Source organism: Tachypleus tridentatus, chromosome 13, assembly GCF_004210375.1.
Source record: "Tachypleus tridentatus isolate NWPU-2018 chromosome 13, ASM421037v1, whole genome shotgun sequence".
In the NCBI taxonomy this organism is placed as follows: Eukaryota; Metazoa; Arthropoda; class Merostomata; order Xiphosura; family Limulidae; genus Tachypleus; species Tachypleus tridentatus.
The window spans coordinates 190,819,362-190,843,645 of record NC_134837.1 but is presented as its reverse complement, the minus strand read 5'-3'; the positions used below and the strand labels follow the sequence as shown (position 1 = coordinate 190,843,645).

Below are 24,284 nucleotides of genomic sequence, written 5' to 3'. Positions count from 1 at the left end.
CCGTTTTCGATGCTAGTATTTTTATCCAAATTTCAACACTTAAACATTTGTATTTTACCGCAACTTTGCCTTTCTCTTCCAAGAATGATATATCTGAATTCGATATTTGAACAAATAAATAAAAATAATATCATTTTACCTATATCCTGAGGCAATTGTGCTAGATATTTGATCAGCTTTATTTTGACTATCCAACCTATCAAAATACAACTGATTCGTTATTTTAAGGCCCGCCATGGCCAGGTGGTTGGGGCGCTCGGATCGAAATCTGAGGGTTGCGGGCTCAAATCACACAAACATGTTTGCCCTTTCAGCCGTAGGGGCGTTATAATTCCACAGTCAATTCTATTATTCGTTGGTAAAAGATTAGCCCAAGAGTTGGCGATGGGGGTCGATGACTAGTTGCTTTCCCTCTAGTCTTACACTGTTAAATTAGAGATTGCTAGCCCAGATAGCCCTCGTGTAGTTTTGCGCGAAATTCAAAAACAATCCCTACAATGTTGTGTTCATTTATCGAACGAGAAAAAAATAAAAAAAGCTGCCAAACAAAAAAAAATTAAGACATGTGTGCATTTATTCAGAATTTTCGAAATAACCAGTTTTGTACAGAAAGTCTTATGTAATCTGGCTAGTTGTTATACATACTTCATATTTCAACATGGATTTCGAGAAAAGCGTATATTGTCCACAGCCACTGTTCCTTTACCGTAGTACTCATCTGTTCTTCCAGTAATAAAAAACTAAAATCATAAAAATAAAATATGTAAATCCATAAAAGGTCTAACACAATATATTTTTGAATATTTAAGTTCAGACACGTTAAACCCAAATAAAGCGTGAGGTTCGAAGATTTCATCAAGAGAAAGTTAAAATCACTACTGTTGAAACATTCATTCTATTAAACATATCGAAACTATACGATGTGCTGGATTAAACAGTTTGTTCATATATGTGATTTTCTTCCTTTCTCATAGTAACTGTTAAATTACTACATATGTTCTTACCAAGAAAGTTTAATTTTCTCGTGCTTGTGTAAGTTAAGTGTACGATCTAAACTTATGGATTCTACTGTCTTTAAAACCAATACTATTTAAAAAGATTAAAATCTCAATAGTGCGTCTCTGTGAGATGTATATAGGTCAAACTTACCAGCCTTATAAACTATGAAAATAAACAGTATTAAAAACGATTTATAAGCTTAATTCGCATTTCTCTGTTAGGCCTAACCTACCTGTTGTACAATTTTTAAAAACAAACAGTATAAAAAAATTAAGTGTTACTCTCCTGTTATTGTGAGGTAAAAAATAACAAATATTGTTACAAAACTTACTCTAATCTTTCTAGCAGAGGTGTCGAGGTCAAACTTAAGGGTTTTCCAGCCATCACTACTTTCCTTTGTCAAATATATTTGTACTGTCTTACTGTCCTGACGATCTATATCAAGTCCTGCTGCTTCAGGTGGTCCATCAACGTAAATATCTACGGTAAAACAAGCTTTTCCGCGCCCATAGAGATCAAGCATTGGTGTCATCAATCGTCCGGATATATAACCTTCATCGGCATTTAGTTCGACTAATTTCATGACGTAGCCTAAAATGGTAAAAGAAAAATGGGATGAAAATCACAGCAATACAAGCACGATGAAAACTCTTTAGCTGAAAATAGATTAGTTATCATATTGTATCTGAGACCCAATCTTTAATTGTTTTAACTATGATTCGGTCAATGAGTCATGGCACGCCTAATTCTTGGTGTGTAATTAACTATGATTCGGTCAATGAGTCATGGCACGCCTAATTCTTGGTGTGTAATTAACTGTGATTCGGTCAATGAGTCATGGCAAGCCTAATTCTTGGTGTGTAATGACTTAAATAAAATTGATAAATGTTATATCTAGTTCACCCCGTAACTGTCGTTGTTCAAATAATAGATCATTCAAGTCCCAACCACCACTGTATCTGTTGGATACCAGCCGGTTTAATGGGCCCTGGTATTTCGCGAAAGGCCTCGTCGGCACTGAATATAACAAACACAGTGTGGTTGTCATATTATTACATTCTTCCGACTGGTTTAAACTAAGAGATTTATCCAATGTAAACCACTTGACGTGAAACATAATACACGGAAACTTGAGATATTTATTTGTTAATTTGTTTCGAGTACATAAGAATGTCGTGTAAAGTTAAGAAACATAGAACTTACGCATGTTTACACAAATTTAAATAGTTTGATAAAAATTAAGAGAAACGTTCTTTACACTCAAGATAAATATAAAATATTATTTATTTAAACCAACGTTTTGTCTTTACGGCTTCTTCAGGGTTAATATACATAACTGTTTTTATTTGTACGTTAACCCTGAAAAAGCCATAAAGAAGGAACATTGATTTAAATAACAGTATATTCTTCTATATTTATTTGGAATGTAAAAGTCCTTCTTTCTCAGCTTTTATCAAAACGTGATACTCCCTCCAGTATGCACTACAAATTTTGAAAGACAACAAAAAACAACTTTAAACTGTTATACACGACGTAAAAACTCACCTGTTCTTTTTCCGATTGTTTCGTATTTCCTTACAAATTTTCCACGCATGTTTTCTTGATTTTTAATTTTGCAATCATCATCCTCAAAGTCACAGACATAGTCTGGAACTTCTGGTGGAGGTGGACGGACTTCACCTGTAGTTTCGGTATGATTAGTTTCGTCGACAGGTGGCTTAATCTTGAATTATTACACAATAGAAATCCGGAATAAGAGAATAATACCTAACAACAAAGATTATGGACCGAGACGACTAAGATAAACTCATTATTTCACCAATCTAAATATTTGCAAATAATTAGTTGGATAAAATTAAGTAAAGAAACAGAACGAGTAAACACGGGCACAAAGTACGAGTCAGCCTATAGAGGCGCCCCCTTATATTTTTTGTCATGTTATTTTCAGTAAATAAATAAAACCAGCGGAAAGTTGACCCGGCATGGCCAGGTGAGTTAAGGCGTTCGACTCGTAATCTGAGGGTCGCGGGTTCGAATCTCTGTCACACTAAACATGCTCGCCTTTACAGCCGTGGGTGCGTTATAATATTACGGTCAATCCCACTACTCGTTAGTAAAAGAGTAGCCCAAGAGTTGGCGGTGGGTGATGATGACTGGCTTCCTTCCCTCTAGTCTTACCTGCTAAATTAGGGACAGCTAGCACAGATAGCCCTAGTGTAGCTTCAAAAAATTCAAAAAACAAAACAAACAAACTAGCGGAAAGAAATACTGGAGGAAGAGGTCTTGTGCACCTGACTCTCCTGGCTATTTAAAAAATTAAACACATCCAAATACCCACAAAGAATTGTTTGTTTGTTTTTTGAATTTTGCACAAAGCTACTCGAGGGCTATCCGTGCTAGCCGTCCCTAATTTAGTAGTGTAAGACTAGAGGGAAGGCAGCTAGTCATCACCACCCACCGCCAACTCTTGGGATACTCTTTTACCAACGAATAGTGGGATTGACCGTCACATTATAACGCCCCCACGGCTGAAAGGGCGAGCATGTTTGGCGCGACGGGGATGCAAACCCGCGACCCTTAGATTACGAGTCGCACGCCTTAACACGCTTGGCCATGCTGGGCCTTCCCACAAAGAAGAAGCAAAGCGGAAAAAAAATCACCGAAACGCTTTCTTTATATTTCAAACCTTTTTTAACGATGTATAATATCAATTTATTGTGATTTTTTTCATGTTTTTAAAGGTATATTTTTGTTGGGATCATTGTAAATAAAAAATAATCTAAGAAAATGAATATACCTACAATTAACATAAGAAGTTACTTACCAAAGCACTCGTATAGTCTGTTTACTCTCTTTACGTCGCTGGCACTAAATCCAGGCTTTCTCCACACTGGTCCAATAACTACACCCGCTTTCTTGGGTTTCACAGTATGTGAAACACCATCTTTTGAAAAGGCTGTCTCTCCATACAACATTACAGACTTATAATCAAAGCCTTCCTTCAGATAATTGTTCTCCCACGATTGAAGCTTGTCAAAAGCATATTCCAACCCTAATTTCAGATTGTTTTGAAAATTTCATATGTTAACAACAGCATATCAAATTAGACAACACAAAGGAAGATAGAAAGAGGAAAAATACAAAAAGCTTTTTTTGTTAACACTACAAACCCCTCTCAATCTTCATATGGTTTGTAATGTTAAAAAAACCATGAAGTTTGTGACTGTGTGAAATATTTTGTTTTTGTTTTGTATTTATGGTAAAACTACTTCAGCTTTAGAACTAATGACCAGAGAAGATACAGACAGTCAGCTGTACCATACCATTCACCATTCTTGCTGAGGGATTTCTGTCAATCTTATAAAGCACCTATGGCTTAAAATGCAAAGAATATATTGTATTCTGTGGATTCGGAGAAGCTCCGAAATTCATGGCCTACCCGCGATCTGAGTGTATAACAAACAATCTCTAAAGAAAATCTAATATAATGATGTAGAAATTTCTCAGCACTTTCAACAATGATGTGTTGAAATATTAGCCATTCCTAACCACAATTACACCTACTGTCTTTATAAGAAATCTGGTAGTTTATTAAATATCTTAAATAATGTTAATAAAAACTATAATAATCCAATTGTTTAAATTTTCTAGAGTCAAAAACAGTTCAAAAGGTAACATTTTAGATATACATATGTTCCACAATTCTGTGTAGTTGTTTGAGAAACTACTCCTCATTTGTATTTCCAATGTTCTAAAGTACAGAACATGTGGAATTTAGTTCTTAATTTGTTAAAGACGGTTAACGCATCATGAAAAAGATCATGTGGCTTCGGTTGGATTTTTATCTCAGCTGAGCTCTAATCATCTCTGGTTGTTTCGTTTTTGTACGAGTACACTGCACAACAAAGCCGCCAAGTTGCTATAACCAAATTCTTTGCACAAGTTGACAGTCTCTGTTTCTGTGATGGCATCGAAGGATTGTTTTCTGCTTTGGGTTGTGACCATGACCCGCAAGAGTGGCGTCTCTTTATTGATTCATCAATGTTAAGCCTCAAAGCTGTTCTGTTACACATTGTCAACGTTCACCCTTCAATACCTGTTGGCTATGCAGCACAAATGAAAGTAACCTACGAGAACATGGAAATGTTGCTAAAGCACATTAAGTACAACAAGTACAACTGGAATATCTATGGAGATCTGAAAGTCGTTGCTCTGTTACTGGGACTGCAGCTCGGCTATACAAAGTACTATTGTTTCCTCTCTGAATGGGACAGTCGTGCCAAAGAGTCGCACTATTCTAGACAGAGCTGGCCACTCCGTAAAAAGTTAGTTCCAGGACAGAAAAATGTGGCACATGAACTGCTTGTCGACCCAACAAAGATTTTTTTTGCCTCCTCTTCACATAAAATTGGGACTTATGAAGAATTTCGTGAAAGCAATGAACAAAGAAGGCGAAGGTTTTCATTATTTAAGACAGATGTTCCCAAGAATAACTGAGGCCAAGATCAAAGAGGGCATTTTTGTTGGCCCTCAGATTAGACATGTTATGAGTGACAAGCGATTCGAAAATCTGTTAGTTGGGCCGGAAAATTTTGCCTGGAAAGCGTTCAAAGACGTTGTTGACAATTTCCTTGGTAATTACAGAGCCCACATTACATTCAGCTGGTAGACAAACTTCTCAAAGCATACAAAACAATGAAGTGCAACATGTCACTCAAGATTAATTTCCTCTACTCACACTTGGACTTTTTCCCCGAAAATATCGGTGCTGCCAGTGACGAACACGGTGAAAGGTTTCACTAGGACATTGCTACAATGGAAAACGATATCAGGGCAACTGGAATCCGTCAATGTTTGTTGACTACTGTTGGACACTGTAACGTGATGCACCGGACATTGAATACAAACGAAAATCAGGAGCAAAACACTCTTAATTATGTTGAACTTAATAACGTATTAGAAAGATAAACGCAATTAAAAAACGTTATTGCCGGTAAACAGTTAACTGCCTATTTCTCAGAGTTCCTACATGATGAAGCAAAACCAAAACTATATTTGTGAGTACCCACCAGGTACTTGTCACAATCAGCAAAGCCTTTTCAGGAAGCAAAACTTTTCAAAAAAATTGTTGTGCAGTGTAATAGTTAAATTTATGTATATTCAACCAGCGATATGGTTCTATCACGTGGCGTTCCTGTTCATTTTGTTACTATTTTAAATCAACAGATATACTAAATTACTTGAAGATTTAAAAAAGCAAATCCAGTTATATTAAAATTTCTATATTAAGATATGATATTGAATCTTGTTAACAAGGCCTTAAACACACATTTTTAATCAATAAACGACACAGTTAAACCACTTTAATTCCTAATACATTTGAGAAAACAGACGAGAAATACTTTTTCATTCCTCATTTTTAGTGAATCTTTTCTTTTTGTAAATATTTCTGGCATTATATAAATATTTTATAATAAGCCAATAAGAAGTTTTATCATTTTCTAAAAGTAAAGTGTTTTTTGTTTAGATTTTTGTTGTTCTCCATACAAGAATCTCATTCCTAACCAGGCCCGGCATGGCCAGGTGGTTAGGGCGCTCGACTCGTAATTTGAGGGTCGCAGGTACGAATTCTGGTCACACCATGTATGCTCGCCATTTCAACTGTGGGAGCGTTATAATATGACTGTAAATCCCTGCCTTCCTTCTAGTCTTACACTGCTAAATTAGGGACGGCTAGTGCAGATAGCCCTCGTGTACCTTTGTGCGAAATTCAACGAACAAACAAACACTCCTAACCTGGCATAATATTATCCCAGAATATTTCAATGTATTCATCCCTATCAGCTCTGTTTTGCTCGTGCCAGAACCCCACGGCATGTCCCAGTTCGTGAACCACCAAACCTTTCCAATGACAACCTGATCCTAACGACAACTGCTGCATTCCACCCTGTCGGCCAACCATGGACCAACATCTATAAAAAAACACAGGTGAAGATTAGAACAAAAACGTATATATATATATAAATGTACTTTAAACAAGCTCAGCAGCAGTCATAAGCATCCCGAATCAAAACTACAGTTAGAATTGGTCAGTTTGAAAAAAACACATGTTCAATCATACACATAAATTCAAGGATTAATAAAACTATTACTTTCGTTTATAGTACTATAAGGGTATTTATATGTGCGTAATAGTAATGTTCCAAGCCGGTGTGTTTGATAGGCCTGGAATGGTCACGTGGATGAGACACTCGACTCGTAATCTTGGGGTCGCGGGTTCGAATCCCCGTCACACCAAACATGCTCGCCCTTTCAGCCGTGGGGGCATTATAACTTGACGGTAATCCCACTATTCGTTGGTAAAAGAGTAGCCAAAGAGTCGGCAGTAGGTAGTGATGACTAGATGCCTTCCCTCTAGTCTTACACTGCAAAATTAGAGACAGCTAGCGCATACAGCCCTCGTGTAGCTTTGTGTGAAATTCAAACCAAACCTTTGTTTTTAGTTGAGAATTTCAGTGAAAACGTTTATCAGTTTTTAATTACTATACAAAAGCCAAGCATTTTAAGACATACTCTGGCATTTCATGGTGAATGTTTTGCTAGAACGGCAAAAACTTTCCAGTTCTATTATAATGTATGTTAGTTGAACACTTAGATGATAGATGGCACTGTTTAATATACACCAGCAGTTCGACAGCAGTCCTTATAAAATAAAGTATGTGTAACGGAGAGTACTATACCATGAAACCACGACGTTTTAAAATCAACTTACCCGTTTAACCATTCAATCCTGACAAAATCTTTGGTTTCTCTGGTTCTCTCTACAAACTGAATGCAAGTTTTCTCATGGTACTCCTTCATACCATCAAGGATATTATTACGTATGTCATCTGAAAAGTAGATGTTTTTCATTCTCTTATTCTTTTACAAAATTCCTTTAAATTACTTTTCGAATCAGCTGAGAACAGAGTAGGAAAATATAATGCCATCTTGTATAAAACATACACAACATGGACAACGGAAAGAGTCTATAATAAAATGATAAATAGCTTCTACACCAATTATCACTTGAAATATTATCGACGTAATACATTCGCGATTCACGAACTTCAGAGAATATCTAAACTTTATCTAACTCATGATACTACTGTTTCTTTTATTAATTACAATAACGATTTTAATGCAATCGTAGATCGGATTTTTTCAAACAGGGGCAGACAAGGTATTCCAAGAGCTCTGCAAATGACGTCAAAACTTCATTAAAATGTTTTAAAATATGATTTATAAAATAACAAACTAATTTTATTTTATTTTAATCGAAATATTCAGTTTTAAAATATAGCTTTACATTTACATGGATTTTGTTTTCTAAGAAAAAGGTTTGGGAATCCGCAGAAAATAAAACAATAATAGGGTTTTAGGATTATTAAAGTTTGAAAATAGGTTTCGTACATATATGTAAGTTATCCTTTATAGTATATATTTAGATATATTAGAAAATCATTAACATTAAAAAGTTAAATATAAAGAGCTCTGTAGCGAAACTTTCATAGATATGAAGATCCTTCGGATGAAACATGGACAATAGTTTTGGTCTCGAATAGTTTTTGGTCCTCTTGTTTCTGTATAATCGTATAACACAAACGTTAAGTTTCGTTTAACTACTGTGTTACGTGTATTTTAAAATTAGGTACAAATTTGTGTTATTTATCTATTTTTATCTGGTCCTTTGTAGATATTGGATAAACAATGAATTACGTTCATGACTTATTTTTGTAAAAATGGGAGAGAGATAAAACAAGCATTTCCATTACTCAATTGACTCGGGTACCATAACTCACCAACTGAGGGCGCTAATTCATAATAGACAATTCCACCAGGCCACAGTAAAGTAGGATCAACGATGGCATTACGATCCTGTTATGAGATAAATAAATATATGATATACAAATAAAATATGTCTTCATAACCATACCTACGATATGTTAACCAATGAATTTTTATGTATCAGTCCATGAAAGCACAAACTAATGAAACATACAACTAACACAATTTGATAAACGTAGTACATTCAGTATCAGCAGGACAATTTCAAATTCATCTACAGCACAAAGCAAGATTTCCATATCAGATCCTATCATTGTAATATTAAGAAAATCGCAGTGTATTTAACATAGTATTAAACATGGTAACACAATGTCCATCTTTTAGTTAACAGGACAAAATTATCTTTAATATCGTGAAATTGTATTTAGTTATAATATCCATGCTATAGGAAACTTATCTTCAGCAGTGAAACAAAACCGAAACGTTCAGTAAAGAGTCAGTAATAAAGTGACTCACACAAGACACGTGGTAGTGTGTTTTGCGGCCAAAACGACCTGCAGAGCAATCTGTGTGTTATTAATAGAAGTGACAGTTTAGAAATTTTCCATTTTATGTAGTTCGCACTTCGGTGATATAAACTATCTCATATAGTAGAGCGGATATGCTCTACTGGACCCTTACTTCACATATCACATTTCAAGGCAATCCATTACGAGATTCAAAATCTCCCATTTTGATTGAATTTTTTTCTCTTTTCTTTGCACTGAAAGTACGGAAATGTACTTGATAGAAACACATACTAAGCTTTTATGGATTTTTATTCAAATGTGGTGCATTGATAGATGTATAGAACCTGGAATTAAGTGTCAAATATGGTCTAATATAACCCACATGTGCAAAGTTATTCAACAAAAACCGTCAATTTTCACCAAAATTTTTGTGCATGTCTGTGCAAAACGTTGAGTGAGCTATCGGTCTAACAATCTTATTGCAGCTTCATCTAAAAGTGAAGATGGATAATTTGTACCTTATTGTCATTCGTGTTAAAGACGGCTGATTAAGAGGCAAAACTATGAGGTGGAATGACATGCAGATGCATAAGTATTGATTAGGCCTAGCAAACAATATTAGCAGTTGTTAGCTCAAGTTTCCAAAATAATCATGTGGGTGAATCGTTATTATTTATTATTGTTTGCCATCTTTTACGTAGAGTTTGCGTTACGTTACGTTGTATGAAATTATCGTATTTAAAGAGCGTTTAAGCGTGATTACTGTAAATAATGATGTTTGATTAGTCTATACTAGTTGCATGAGGGCGATGACAAGAAACTGTTGATCTAGTTTTCATGACGTTACTATTAAAGGAAGTGATTAACACTGTTTCAGAAAGAAACACGACCACCATGTATTTTAAAGAACCTGGTTGCTTCTATAAAGCACAAATTTGTTTCGAATAATAGGTTTGCGATCCTCAAACTATTGTTCGCTATTATCGAGTGTCACTCTCTTACTTGCTATGATTTGTTGGAGTACATTAACAAAAAGAATCATGATTACATAATACGTTACAGTTTTTTTTCCAGTTTCACCCAAGGTAAAATTGAAAGTAAGATCTGTGATGTAGAAATCTATTGTTTTCTGTGATTGGCCGCACCATCTGCTGTGGACTTCAGTTTTGCCTACAGAAGGCTCAGAAGCAAAGCATGGGCTAGCAAATCAAAGAAATACAGTTAAACCTCTTATAACAGTGATGTGTATAAAACATTAATAGTCATTTTACGTCTTTTCAATCACCAATAAATAACCTAAAAAATTTAGGTATTTGAATAATGTTAGAGTTTGTGCCTACCTCAGTATTTTATATTATACTTTAGACCAAGTATTTTATGACTACATATATATGTTATCAAAAGTAAAATTGAAGAAAAATTTGAAGCATAGCGACCTAATGTGAAATAACGATTTAGACACGAGCTCTAACATTATTCAAATACCCAAATTACTTTACATTACTTTATTGGTAATTGAAAAGGGCTTGAAAACACCATTAAAAAGTCATGATATCTACTCAAAAACATCTTAGGTGTGAAAAAGGTGTGGCCGAGAAAAGATTGAATGTGCGACTTAAAGGAATGAAATAAAAAGTGGCGACCAAACTGGTAGCTACACCTATAGCAGTGGTAGAAATTTACAAGAGGTTCGATTTCCCTCGATGGACTCAGCAGATAGCCCGATGTGGCTTTGCTACAATACAACAGAAACAGGAATTTTACTCTAAATATACATTTATTAGTTAGCCAGGGTATTTATTTTTGTTTACTTTCCATCGTGCCACAAGTTAAAAACATAAATTTCTTATCATTGCTATAAATGTAGCTGCCAGTTTGGCCACCTATTGTGATTTCATTCCTTTAAGTCTCACGCTTAATCCATCCCTCCGTTTTTTTTGTGTTTTATTTTTTGTTTTGGCCGCACCTTTTTCCACACTTAAGATGTTTTTGGTTAGATTATAAGCTATACTTCCAATAAGATAAAGGTTTCCTAGATTATTCTAATGTTCAGAAACATTGAATAGTAGGTTAGATGGATGATCGAAGGAAGAGACAGACACTTACCCGTGCATAGCTATAAAGGCAGATAAACAAGTAAACAGTTTGATATAATATTTGACAGACAGACAAATAAATATGTAGGAAAACGACATGGTGTATAGTACTTGTTCTAATGTTTTTGCTCTGTAATACTTGAACTTCAAGACACATTTAAAAGCGTGTTTCATGCCTCGTTGATATGGTTTAAAGGGTCAAATGCCATCCCTAATGCTTAATCGAGAATTTATAAACTAATATAGCTTGTTTCCTACTCTCTGTAATTTCTACATGTTCCTGAAATCATGCTGAATAATTTAAGTCAAATAGCTGAAAAGCAGAGGCGAAGCCGTTTAGTTTTTATTTCAACAATCACTCCAAATATTAGCTAGTTCCACGCTCTTGCATGTTTATTAAACGACGAATATCGTATAATATAAAGAAACGTTAATACTAGAAGGTGTAAAGTGAAATTGTTGAGAGAGTATGTTAATCACGAAGGAAAGAATTTCGATATCACTTACAACATAGGGATTCACACCTGCAATGTCACCTTCGAATAGATCTAAAATATAAATAAACAATATTTACCCTACAGCTTTCACCGTTGCGTTTACTTGAATGTTTTCGTCGTTGCATGAAAAACAATACGGTAAGACAAACCATAAAAACTCATACAATTATCAGGTAAAAAATAAATAGATACTTTAATTATTATTCCAGGAAAACAAATGAAATTAAAATTAGAAATGTATATATATACAAACGTAATAACTTTTCAGTATTTTATAACAAGTCATATTTAACATATTTTTCGTAGTACCGAAAATAGACGTTTAGTGCCCTAAGCCTATAGATGTTCAACTGAGCCACTGTGTGGCTCCCAATTTTGCCAACGCTGAAGTTAACAACAAAACGAACGTCAAGGACACATATTGTTACAATGCCAAATTTCAAAGAACTAATTAAAATTTCAAACTAATAATTATTAAATTTGTAAAATATGTATATTTATATACGGAATTAACTAAAAATTTCTAAGCGAGTCAAACATGATAATTGTTATTCCTGCAAAAATATGAACTAATTTTCAAATGTTCGAAGAGAAAGAAGAATAAATGGCTTCATAACATTAGTTTTTGAAGCATTATATACGATGTATTCTCATGCATTTCTTCAGAATAAAATATAATCTAAATGTTGAATTTTAAACTTTCTTATGATTTAAGTTTATTAACACTTACTTTGAACGAAATAATTTTAAAAATCGAAACCTGAGCCTCGTTTATCGATATTTAGCCTTCTGGTGGAATTTGTATGTGTATTGAAGAAACTAACATAGTTTTCGCCTCTGCAGAGATAAATAATCAACAGTCATTGGAAAAATGTAAATACGTGGATTTACAACAGTTTTCAAGAACACATTCTTGAAAGTTTTATTATCAATTTTCTTGCTGTTAAATGGTGGGTGGGCCCCCTTCTTACAAGTAGATAGGCCAGGACCTGTTGCTCTCTTTCTCCCGTTTCAGCCGATTATGCTCAGAATAAGAATAAATGAGGTTAACTATAAGAATGTTGGCAACAATTCATAAATAACGCAAGCATCACAAACCAGAGTACCATTCCAATATCTTGAAACCTTTCCTGAGTTTGTGATTACAACTAGAAAAGCATATAGTTTTAAAAAAGTATTTAGTGGTGACACAGAACGTATTTTTATTGATAAAAGAAAAATACATGAATTTAAAACCTACCTCATGTATCCCCAACCTGTTTATTACGTGTTTATGATTTTGCTTTTACTGGCTATAGAATGATAAGTTATAAGTTGTTAATAACACCATTCTTTCTATAATTATTAAAATTACATTGACCACTATCTCTCGATTTAAATATTTCACTAGAGTATTTAATATGTTCAAAACATAATAACATTAATTATACACATCTTAAACCGGAGTATTATAATTGAAATTTGTTTTTTTTTTAACTTATCGTTATAAATTAATTGCTAGAATTATCAAAAGATTGTGTTTACCTTCATGGTACAGTGGGCTATCTCCAAGACTCCTCAGTGATTCTAAGGGAAAAAATCCTAAATATTTCAAGATAACTTCTGGATGTTGCTGAACATAAAATTATGGTTTTAAGAGCACTTTTCGTTTTGATATAGCTTCATTAAATAATGTCAATGTATTATTTCCTTTCCTTACACAAATCTTTAAAATTAGGCATACGAAAAGCAAACTGCTTGACGAAAATACATTTGTTCGCCAGTATTTACTATATTAAATAATTTTTATTTAAAATCTTAGATTATCATATATAAAAGAAAACTAAGCAAACCAAAATGACTGAACTCACCAAATTTTAAAATATCTTATTTGTATATATTATACTTACTGATTATTGGAGAGGCCCTGGCCCCAGTGATAATCAGCAGTGTCAAAAACCTAAACATGTTCAGAAGTCGTATTGTTAGCTGAAAATTTTAATTTATATTAGGTGTTGAAAAATGTGCAAATCTATTTATCTTAAGGTTCTATCTTCCATATGTCTAGTCCAGTGGGAAATGCTTTATCACTATGTATCATGAATTCCTATCAACACGTCAGAAATTCACTTTTTCATTACTTTGTGTATCCTGTTTGATTATAAACAGCTATCCCAGTGCTTCAAGATAAATTCCAGATGTTTCTAAACGCGAAAATATGAAATAACCATGCTTGTCATTTCGATAAGGAAAAAAAAAAAAAACGTATTGAGAGAAAAATTCTACATCGGAAATTAGCAACTGTTTAGTGGCGTGTTTAATCGTTCCATTTTTAGAATCAAGATTAGAAGGTTAGAAATAAAAATGTAACTTAATTTTTTTATTAGAAAGAGCAAAATAACTTACAATAAAAGTAATATACGGTATGAAAGATTTAAATTCTTAAAATACTTATAATAATAAAGCTTGTTGTTATTACTTCGAAAGCTCAGGCAGTACTTCTACACACAGCTGAGGGAGAAAACATCTAGATATTGTAATTATTCAGGAAATAATTTAAAGACAGTTGCAAACATTTATATATACACAATCGTTTCAAGTTAAGGTTTTTAATGCCAAAATTTATACAAAATAAGAATAATGTGAAAAATATCTTCTTTATTCAATTTAGTACAAAGCTCACGAGGGTTATCTGTGCTGTTCCCAGTTCTTATTGTTAAACTAGAAGAAAGGCGACTAGTTAACATCCTCTACTGTCAATTTCGTCACACCAAACATGCTCGTCGTGGGGACGTTATAACGTTACGGTAAATCTCACTATTCATTGGTATAAAGAGTAGCTCAAGAGTTGGCGGTGGTGGTGATGACTAACTGCTTTCCCTCTAGTCTTACACTGCTAAATTAGGTACGAGTAGCGCAGATAGCCCTCGTGCAGCTTTGTGCGAAATTCGAAAAAGAAACAAAACAAAACCCTTGTCAAGTCGAACAGCAGGATTTGGTCGTCACCACGGTCCTAAAGTTTGGAGTGTTTTTGGTGAGAACAAGACGTGAGACAGGTAGCTCTAGACCCGCAGTCAGGCACTCCATGAGATATCATAATGATTATATATATATATACGAGGGCTGTTCAAAAAATACGCGGACTGACGTCATAAAACAAAATGTACTTTATTTAGAAGTTACAGGTCTGGAACCCCTTCAAAGTACTCTCCTCCCCAACGCACACACTTATCCCAACGGTGTTTCCACTTGTTGAAACAGTCCTGGTACGCTTCTTTTGTAATGTTCTCCAACTCCTTCGTCGCATTTGCCTTAATCTCGGGAATCGTCTCAAATCTTCTTCCTTTCAAGGGTCTTTTGAATTTGGGGAACAAGAAAATATCTCAAGGAGCAAGGTCAGGTAAGTAGGGGGGTGGGGAAGAACAGTGATCGAGTGTTTGGCCAAAAACTCACGAGTTCTGAGGCACAAATTTCGCAGCAACGCGGTGCATCTTCAATTTTTCGGTCAAAATCTCGTAACAAGATCCAACTGATATCCCACACTCTTCAGCAAGCTTCCTGACAGTCAGACGTCGATTTGCCCGCACCAGGGTGTTGATTTTGTCGACGTGTGGATCGTCAGTTGACGTGGAAGGACGTCCAGGACGCTCATCATCTTCAATGGACTGTCGACCATCCTTAAAACGTTCATGCCACTTGAAACATGCCGTACGCTTCATAGCAACATCACCGTAAGCTGTGTTAAGCATAGCAAAAGTTACAGTCGCAGAGTTTCCAAGTTTAACACAAAAGTTCACAGTGAGTCGTTGCTCCTTCAGGTCATTCATTCTGAAATCCGCCAAACGAAAAAATCGCACTTCACTTAAAACCGCGTAGCTAATACACAAATGAAGATATCTGCAATCGGAAAATGGCGTCGTAATCAGCTGATCTTTCGAACCTAGCGACACCAAGCGGATTCCCCTGGAACCAACTGGAGCCGCGCAATTCAAACAGTCCGCGTATTTTTTGAACAGCCCTCGTATATACATATACACCACGGGTACATTTGTATCGGACAAAAGGCTTGTGTGTTACAGCTGGAAAGAGTGAAAGTGGACATCCTATGCCCACGTTTCTAGCATTACTTTTTAAATTCAGCATTAACGACTAACAGAAAAGTTTGCGACAAAGTCAACTACCTTAAAGTTCACAATGGATTTTCACTTAGATTTTAATATAATTGCCGTGAAAAAATAATATTTAATGCATACAAAAATATTCAATATATTTCGTAAACTCTTATACCAATGATAGGTGAACCGTTTAAAAATGCACTTGGTAACTAGCTATAATATTTGGGTTTGTTTCCTATTAAAACTTATATTATTAAAAAGCTATGGCATTATACTTTATGAAATGCACTAATCGTCTTACCAAATAAAATCACTAAAAACAAATCGAGTTTTGTACTATATAGACAATAAGTAGATCTAGTAAAAGGTTTTACACCTCTCTGTTATGTACAGAATTTTTTATAGCTTTTGCTTCAATAATTTAAGTTTTTACAGTATAACATTTTATGCTGTGATACAGTGACTTTGATTCAGGTTTTGTTTGAAAATTAATCAACAAAATTCCAAATTAGTAAATACACTTTATTAATTCTTAACATTACAGATTTTAATATAATTTTCTTGATCACTCATAACATAAAGAAGGTTAGACAAAAAAAATCTTTGTAAACTCTCTTTGAGAATTTAGCGAAAAAAATGTATCCGAGTCTTAAACAACGAGTATTTTTTCTTAAATAAGTTAAGCACGGTTGTATGTGGTAATATTTTTTTCAGTTCCATTATTCCTAAGAACATTTTATTGGTCCTAAATTTTATGACATTGATATTTAATAGGAATTTTTTTATCTTTTATGAAGCAGATTACCAATAACTTTTTAATTTAAATTTAATAATTTTATTTGGTAAAAATTAGAAAAAATTAAAGTAATAAAATTATTATATATTTATAAAATAAACATACAACACCTACATCATTCTGAGAGTAAGTGTTGTATTGGTGTTACAAAATATTAAAAAAAACTGTGTGCTATTCTTGAGCATTCATAGGCAGCATGACTAGATTTCATATAAAGTTGTGATGATAACACTTAATTAGGCTTATATGACGAGCCTGCAGTAAACATTCTCAGTAGAAAAAAACTTCACAGTTCTTCAAAACTACCATTTCCGTAAACGAAATATGCATTTTAAAACTATGAAACTAAACGTAGCAGTCACAATAAACTGTTTACAGTTGAACTTCAGTGGTTTAAAACATGAAAAAATCGTCATGGCAGTCAAAGTAGGAATAGCGGCATAATATAAGAACAACAGTAGCTTTCACTGTTTTCACAGTGAGTATGTTTGTGTGTGTGTGTGTGTGTGTGTTCATTAAGGATTTTAAATGTTTACAAGATAAATCTATATGTACAATATTGAGTTTGTAAGCCAAGTCAGGTTGCAGACATTAATACATACTACATGTTACTGTTGTGAAAGATAAACCACCTTAATCTATAAACAAAATCTTGTTTAGTAGAACAAGGTCTTGTAAGTGACTTCATATGAAAAGCACAGAAATCTATATTAGACTAAACACCGACACATGAAAAAAGTCAAACAATAGATACATATATTAACAGACTAAATCAAGGCCAAAAAATGTTTACAATAGTAACAAACCAGTACTACTTTTTCCTAGAAGACGACACACAAACAAACCATTTATAGAACAAAAATTAAAAATGGTACTTGTTCTTTAAAATAATACATTAAGCACAATTGTTTTGTGCTTGTCATTTAAAATACACTAATACGTTGCAAGGTTATTTTCAGGTACAGACAGTAACATAAATCAGTGAAGTACCGTATTGATAAAAACAAAGAAACAAATCAATCACTCATATATATACATATATCATAGCATATAAAAACATGGTCCACAAACAATAATGACCACATGGTCTAACTTTTATTGTCTAACTTTTATCTTCACTTATAGAATCTTGCTATTTTTAACCTTCACAAAGATATGGATACATAGATTCTACTTAAATTGTTATTTACATCTGGAGATAATTTCTTACAACATGAAATTATCATGCTGAACAGCACAATTCTGTAATACTATGACTGTTTTAAATGAACAAGGTTAACAAAGTTTGAAAGATAATATACAGATTGTACATGATTATTAAACAGTTTTATACAGTTTCTCTTGTTTCCAAAAAAAGAAAAAAATACAGATTTGGAAACCTTAAAAGTTAAGACATTGATAAACATATGCATTCAGTAAAATTAAACTAAGGTTTTTATCTTACTATCAAAAATCTTTAGATGCAAAACTTAAATGTACTTAACAGAGAATAGTAGACCTTTAAATTTTTTAAACTAATCAATCTGTTCAACTAGTAATTTACAACTCTACTTATAATTATCTTAAGATGGTATTTTTAGAAATTATTGTTTAAACAAATAATATTTTCTGTGTAAATCAACCTTCTTTATTTATTACATATATCAAAAGAAATTCAGAAGACTAGAGCAAAATTCTGGATTCAGCAAAGCATCAGAATAATAAAAATTACAGTTTTTATTATACTTAATAAAGAAAGAAAGGGCATATTAAACCATGAACTTGCAGTACTATTAAAAATTGGACTAGAAACATACAATAAAGACAAAATGATCATTTCTTTACATAACCAAACCTGGTTTTTATCCATTTCTACTTCAATAAAGGTAAGTACTTTTCACAGCTCATTTTTTACATACACTGTACACAATGATAAGATGTAAGTACACACATGGCTAAAGCACCAAATAAACACAAAAAAGTGCACTTAAAGCATGTATTCTTGTTACTTTAGCAAGTAAAAATACTGCAGATACTCTATACAAATACTACTGCAAATAAATCATGAAATAAAGAAACCAATTACTGAGCTCTTGAACCTGAAGTAAAGTATATGAATTAATTTATGAATTTTTAGCATACTTGCTAATAGAAACATTGGTGCTTAATGTTTATTATGGAGTACAAACATACTAACTGATTAATAATTGCTATGTTACAACACATAGTACCAAGGTGTATGTGTATAAATGCACTATCACAAAATAAAGAATTCAAAACACCTCAATGACATAACCAACTTCCTATTGTCATGGGTCCAATATTTCATGATGCTTAAAACTAATGGTATGTTTAAGTAAGAGGTACCATGAAAAGTCTAAAATTTATCTTGATTGTTCTTATATTTCCTTTTATACTTATGAAAACACTTCATACATTTATTTTAGTATTTTAATAACTTCCAATTTTCATATTGGATAATATTTTTTTAAAAAGAGGAGTTTTACAAGTATTCATACTTTTAGCATCTTTCGTACCACACTTGTGGCCACAGGTCTCACACGATTAACACACTGTATCATAAAAAAACAAACCAACTAACAACTTCTATAGACTGTGATTAATGTAGTCTCATCACCAAACATATGTGAACAGCAACATTATCATGTACAGTTAGAGGTTGTGCATCCCCAGATTTTTCTTGTGATTATTTTGCTGACCTTTGAATTAATAAATACTAAATGATCTACATAAAAAAGTTAATACACTAGCATGTGCAAGTGTAGGAATAACACAAGCATTATACTGAAGAGACAAATAGATTTATCAGTATTATGTTTTTGTATGCACCTCTGAAGTACAGATTTGGGCCTTTTGTTCAAGTAGCAAGTAAATGTTAATTGGTAGCAAGATCACACTCAACATATTCTTAGTAACATTCAATGAATAGAGAGTATGTGCACTTTCAAATCTCCGTGTATCTTCAAGTAAATTTGAACTCCTAGGCGAAAGCGATAAAAAAAAGACAAAACATCACATTTAATAAGAGTATAATTGCCATAATTATTAATATTATTGGATACAAAAATAAAAAAAATAAATAAAGGCCACATGATAGCTTTGGAAAAAAAATGCATTTAAACTAAATGAAAACGACTGAAAATGTTAATGGATATTATTGTTTGTAGGAACAATGGTGAACTGAATAAATTAAAAACAAAAAGGAGAGAAAAACTTTCATCATTATTTCATTCCTTATAACTATGATTCTAATAAATGTTCACACCAGTTTACATCCATAAATAATAATGACAAGGGGTTTATGTGTTTTATTTGCAAATAATAAAACAAAAATATTGCAGCTGGGCCTTTTTTTTTTATTAAATAGCCAAAAACTTTTAAGGCCTTGATACACCAAAATTAGCAAATAAATACATGCCAATTAATGGCTTATTATTTTTTTTTGTTATGTACTGTGGTTTTCTCCCTGTGGCCCAGACTGTGAGGATTTTGCATTAGTGGATATAACAGAATTATCTGTGCTAAGTGATGACATTTCAGATGATTCTACTGAGTAAAAGTCAAGGTCTGTTTCTCCAAAGTCTTCTAAATATCCTTCCCTGACTGCTCTGTGTTTTGTGGACTCGTCTGAACATTTGTTTGCTGTACACGTCTTACTACTGAAGCTTCTGTCTTTTTCGCTGTGTTCCCCAGAAGTTTTGGTAAAAAGTTGTCTACTTCTGACACTGTCTACTACATCTAGAAGATTTTTAGCATCTACAGCTAGGACATGGGCAGCAGATAACATTCCTTTACGGAACTCTGCATCAAGTGTTGTTCGGCTATACTTGTGGGCCTGCTTCATAGCATGAATCAAATTTTCCATGTCTTTACTTAGAACTCGATGAGCCATCGTTACCTGGAAGACAAAGAATTGGTTTAAAATAAATACAATAATTTAACCAGTAAACAAGATCTTGTAAAGTAAGAAAAGTTTATCAATTACTTCAGTTTAAACATATAATTTTCACCTGAAGACTATGGCAATTTCCAATAAAATTAAATCCATAAATTCTTAACCAATTAGTAGTATAAAAGTTAAAACAACTTTTTCAAGTGACAAAATTAGTTTTTAGAGTTTGGTCATCATTGAGATACCACTGAAGATTTGATGGATTTAAGAATACTTGAGTAATTTTCAAATTGCAATAAATACTCTGTTAAGAGTAATGCTTCTAGTGAGCCCCAGAAAGGAAGACTAAATCATATTATCATATCACAGTTGCACTTAAGACATAGAGCCAGTAAGCCTAAAGAAACACACATAAGTGATCATTAAAGCTGTGTAAACAAAAAGAAGACAAGATTATTAAATCACAGCTGCACTTATGACAGGAAACCAGTAATCCTGAATAAATAAATATAAATTATCATTGAAGTTGTGCATACAGAAACAAGCCTAGACATGATTACTGCAGCACAGCTGCACTTATGACAGGAAACCAGTAATCCTGAACAAACATGTGACACTTACATCTTTTCGTGATGATGAGGGAAAGGTTGGAAAGAACTGATCCACACTCCGCAGTAAACTCTTCAGCTCTTTTCCCACATTCTAAAAACAATACTTATTTTATATACAGTCAGACATAACAGTGCTGTTTTAGTAACATTTTTACTGCGATAAAGTGAACTTTGAAATCATTTTTGAATATCTTATTTTTGTTACAATAACTTATCAAAACTTAAGAGATAATACTTTTCTATAAAGAATTCATAAATGAAAGTCCAATTTGTGTTTTAAAAATTACAATAACATGTTTTTTAATCATTGAAAGTAAGAGCTAAATTCTATGGTGATGTTAATTAAAAGAAAAACTTTGAAAATTTGGTTTATTTCACAGATAATTTTCTATGTTCCTTTTTTTTATGAGCACAAATTGTGATGTATTAAGCTTTGCTTTGGAGATATTTTTTGTTTACTTTGTGTTTTGATGAGCAAAAAAAGTGGTTAGTTTTTCTTTTCTCTGCACAATGTGAAATTCTAAAGCCATAATTACTGAAAGATTCATTGAATCATCCCTCATTAGACTGGAAATTTACTTAAAAACCTTGATTAACACTTAAAGAACAATGTCTGATCCTTACTTTGACAAGTTCTAAGTACTTGGAAACCTTTTCCTGCTGAACGCCTTGTGCTAAACACATTACTGAATGAACCACTCGTGTGGTGCATTCATAAACTTAGTCTCCTGTTCTGTCAAGGTTCACATTTGTTGCTATTTCAAATTTCTTTGTTTCATCCTGTTAACCGCACATGAAATCAGGATAAAAAAAGTTTATACACATGTAGGATATATAAATTATAAGCAGGATCAAATTAAGTGAACATGAAACAAATTAAATCACCATTGTAACTTGCTTGTAAAGAATAAGTGTCAATGTTTGTCTTTTTAAATAACTGATGCACCTGACTGAGTGGGTTTGGCATATTTCCTCTACACTCTAAATATGTCAATAATTACACTTGGTAACAGGTTATCAACTCAAACTCTGTACACTGCAATGCAGATTGTGTCTCACATTTACATCAACAGCTATTTTCAATAGAATAAAAAATTAGTGTCCCATCATTACAGATCACTTGTTTAAAAAATGAGAAAAAAACAGTTTAAAATTAACAATAAAGTATAATGTATTCATAAGTAAGTAAGTATGGTGTAGGTATTAAAACTTTAACTAAAATAAAGTACATTAAAACGTTTTGGTCTTTGCAGGTCATCTTCAGGTTACAAAATAGAGTTTGCAACGTGAAGTAATTTTTCATCATATGAATAAAGTATAATATTAAATACCTAGTATTTAATATTTACATTACAGAAGCTACAGAATAAACATATGTTTAACCACTTCTCACCACTGTCACGGACACAACAGGTCCAGGCTCTGCTGTTTCTTTTGACTCTCTGAAATGTGGAGAGCCAGATGAATCTAAATGACAAAATAAATGATGAACTGTAAAATACTGATTAAAAAAGCTGACAACAAACAATAATGTCAATGGTGTAGCACTATTATTTACCTTAATAGATAAAATTAGTTCTCCAATATAAGGGTATTGTTTTTCAGAACATTAACAGTTGCAAGAGGTTTGTTACATTTATCAATACAAATGTATACTGTTAATAATAAAATGATCTATTGCAGTGAAGAAACATTCTTTTGAAGTTTTTAGATACTATCTATATAGCTAAAAACCAAATATTGGTAAACATATCCTTATTCTTAGTTCAACCATTTTACAAGTTGTTAAAAACTGTATTCATTATAAAATGTAAAACATTTTATAAGTCTCTACAAAATATTTTCAGAAAAAATAGTTTGAATATAATTGGATATTTTCAAGTTTTTACAAATTAGATAATGCTACAATATTATTTACATCAAACGACTAGACAATTAAATTAGTTAAGTTTCTTAAACTGAGAACCAGTACACTGCTTACTGACCAGCATCAGAGACACCTGTTGCATAACTAGGGGAGCTGAGAGCTCCATCTGTGTCCCAACTATCAGTATCAGAGCCATGAGAACGGTCACTACAAGATATCCGCTGCCTAGGGTACTGGAACATGAAAACTACATGTGAATTATTCTCTTAGTTTCTGTGAAATTTTTAACACTTGCCAAACACATTTAATGAATATCCCAGAAAGTATTCCAGCTTCTTCAGTAGATCATTAATCTCAATGTATTTTAGTAAATTAGACATACGTTTTTTACATTGAAAAAGTTATTTAAAGGTTAAATTGAACTGTGAGACAACAATAATATTAAATGTGCAAACTGTTAAGGAAGATAGATGAGTAATGTCAATCATATAGTTGAGGTTTTATACATTTTTTACTTTACAAATCTTCAAAGCTATCTTTGCGATTAAGGGTTCTGATAATCAGTTGAAACTGGTAATACCAGTCTGGTTCAAGGTCAAATAAATGGTTATAGTTCAGCAGTAAGAAACATTAAACCATCTTACCTGTACAGATTTCTTGCTCTGGCTAGGAGAATCTGGATAAGTGTCTACAGCAAAGGTGTTAGCTGGAGAAGCAGCAGCTACATAAGACCAGGCAGGAGGGATATTGTCAAGATTCTCCCGAAACAGATCAGCTAGCACTTCTGGGGTTTGAGCTACGATGTATGTTGAAGGTGCCACAGATCCTGGAGATGTGGCACTACTCAACTTTCTTGGAGACTAAAGAAAATAAATCAGTTACAGAATAAAAATAAGATATAATTTTTTGTTGGTGTTAGTAAAGTAAGAAAAAGAATAATTTAGTTATAAGATTTCTTAGTATCAAAAATTGTATCCAAACGTTTTCATGAAAAGAAATGTAATTTTTACAAAGCATAATGATTATAAATGATTCTATGGAAGAGTGAATGGTAAAGATACCATCATTTGTTTTTCAAATGTGGGAACACAATCAT

General features: G+C 33.0%; 2 protein-coding genes across 2 annotated transcripts in view; both read right to left on the bottom strand.

The window, feature by feature from the left end:
• Positions 1 to 556: 556 nt before the first annotated feature.
• LOC143235998 (astacin-like metalloprotease toxin 1) lies at positions 557 to 13,898 on the bottom strand. Its single transcript, XM_076474154.1, has 10 exons — positions 13,818 to 13,898; positions 13,453 to 13,494; positions 11,939 to 11,979; positions 8,841 to 8,916; positions 7,772 to 7,889; positions 6,796 to 6,971; positions 3,824 to 4,051; positions 2,545 to 2,679; positions 1,331 to 1,590; positions 557 to 740 (listed from the first exon to the last, which is right to left on the bottom strand). The coding sequence occupies exons 1-10, from the start codon at positions 13,873 to 13,875 to the stop codon at positions 654 to 656; spliced, it is 1,221 nt and encodes a 406-aa protein (XP_076330269.1). The 5' UTR covers positions 13,876 to 13,898; the 3' UTR covers positions 557 to 653.
• A 7,433-nt stretch (positions 13,899 to 21,331) lies between these two features.
• LOC143240917 (focal adhesion kinase 1-like) overlaps positions 21,332 to 24,284 on the bottom strand; it is a 68,206-nt gene continuing 65,253 nt past the window's right edge. Inside the window, exons 22-26 of the mRNA XM_076484164.1 lie at positions 23,833 to 24,048; positions 23,307 to 23,421; positions 22,715 to 22,788; positions 21,946 to 22,101; positions 21,332 to 21,412 (exon numbers count right to left, since the gene is read on the bottom strand). Of these exons, the coding sequence (XP_076340279.1) occupies positions 22,042 to 22,101; positions 22,715 to 22,788; positions 23,307 to 23,421; positions 23,833 to 24,048 (465 nt within the window). The 3' untranslated portion in view covers positions 21,332 to 21,412; positions 21,946 to 22,041. The remainder of the gene's footprint in view (positions 21,413 to 21,945; positions 22,102 to 22,714; positions 22,789 to 23,306; positions 23,422 to 23,832; positions 24,049 to 24,284) is intronic.

Coding starts and splice junctions, on each gene's coding strand:
- LOC143235998 (XM_076474154.1), bottom strand. CDS start 13,875: ATGTTTAGGTTTTTGACACTGCTGATTATCACTGGGGCCAGGGCCTCT. Junction 6,972..7,771: donor AGGATTGAATGGTTAAACGG/GTAAGTTGATTT, acceptor GTTTTTTTATAG/ATGTTGGTCCATGGTTGGCC. Junction 4,052..6,795: donor CTGGGATAATATTATGCCAG/GTTAGGAGTGTT, acceptor ATCTGAAATTAG/GGTTGGAATATGCTTTTGAC.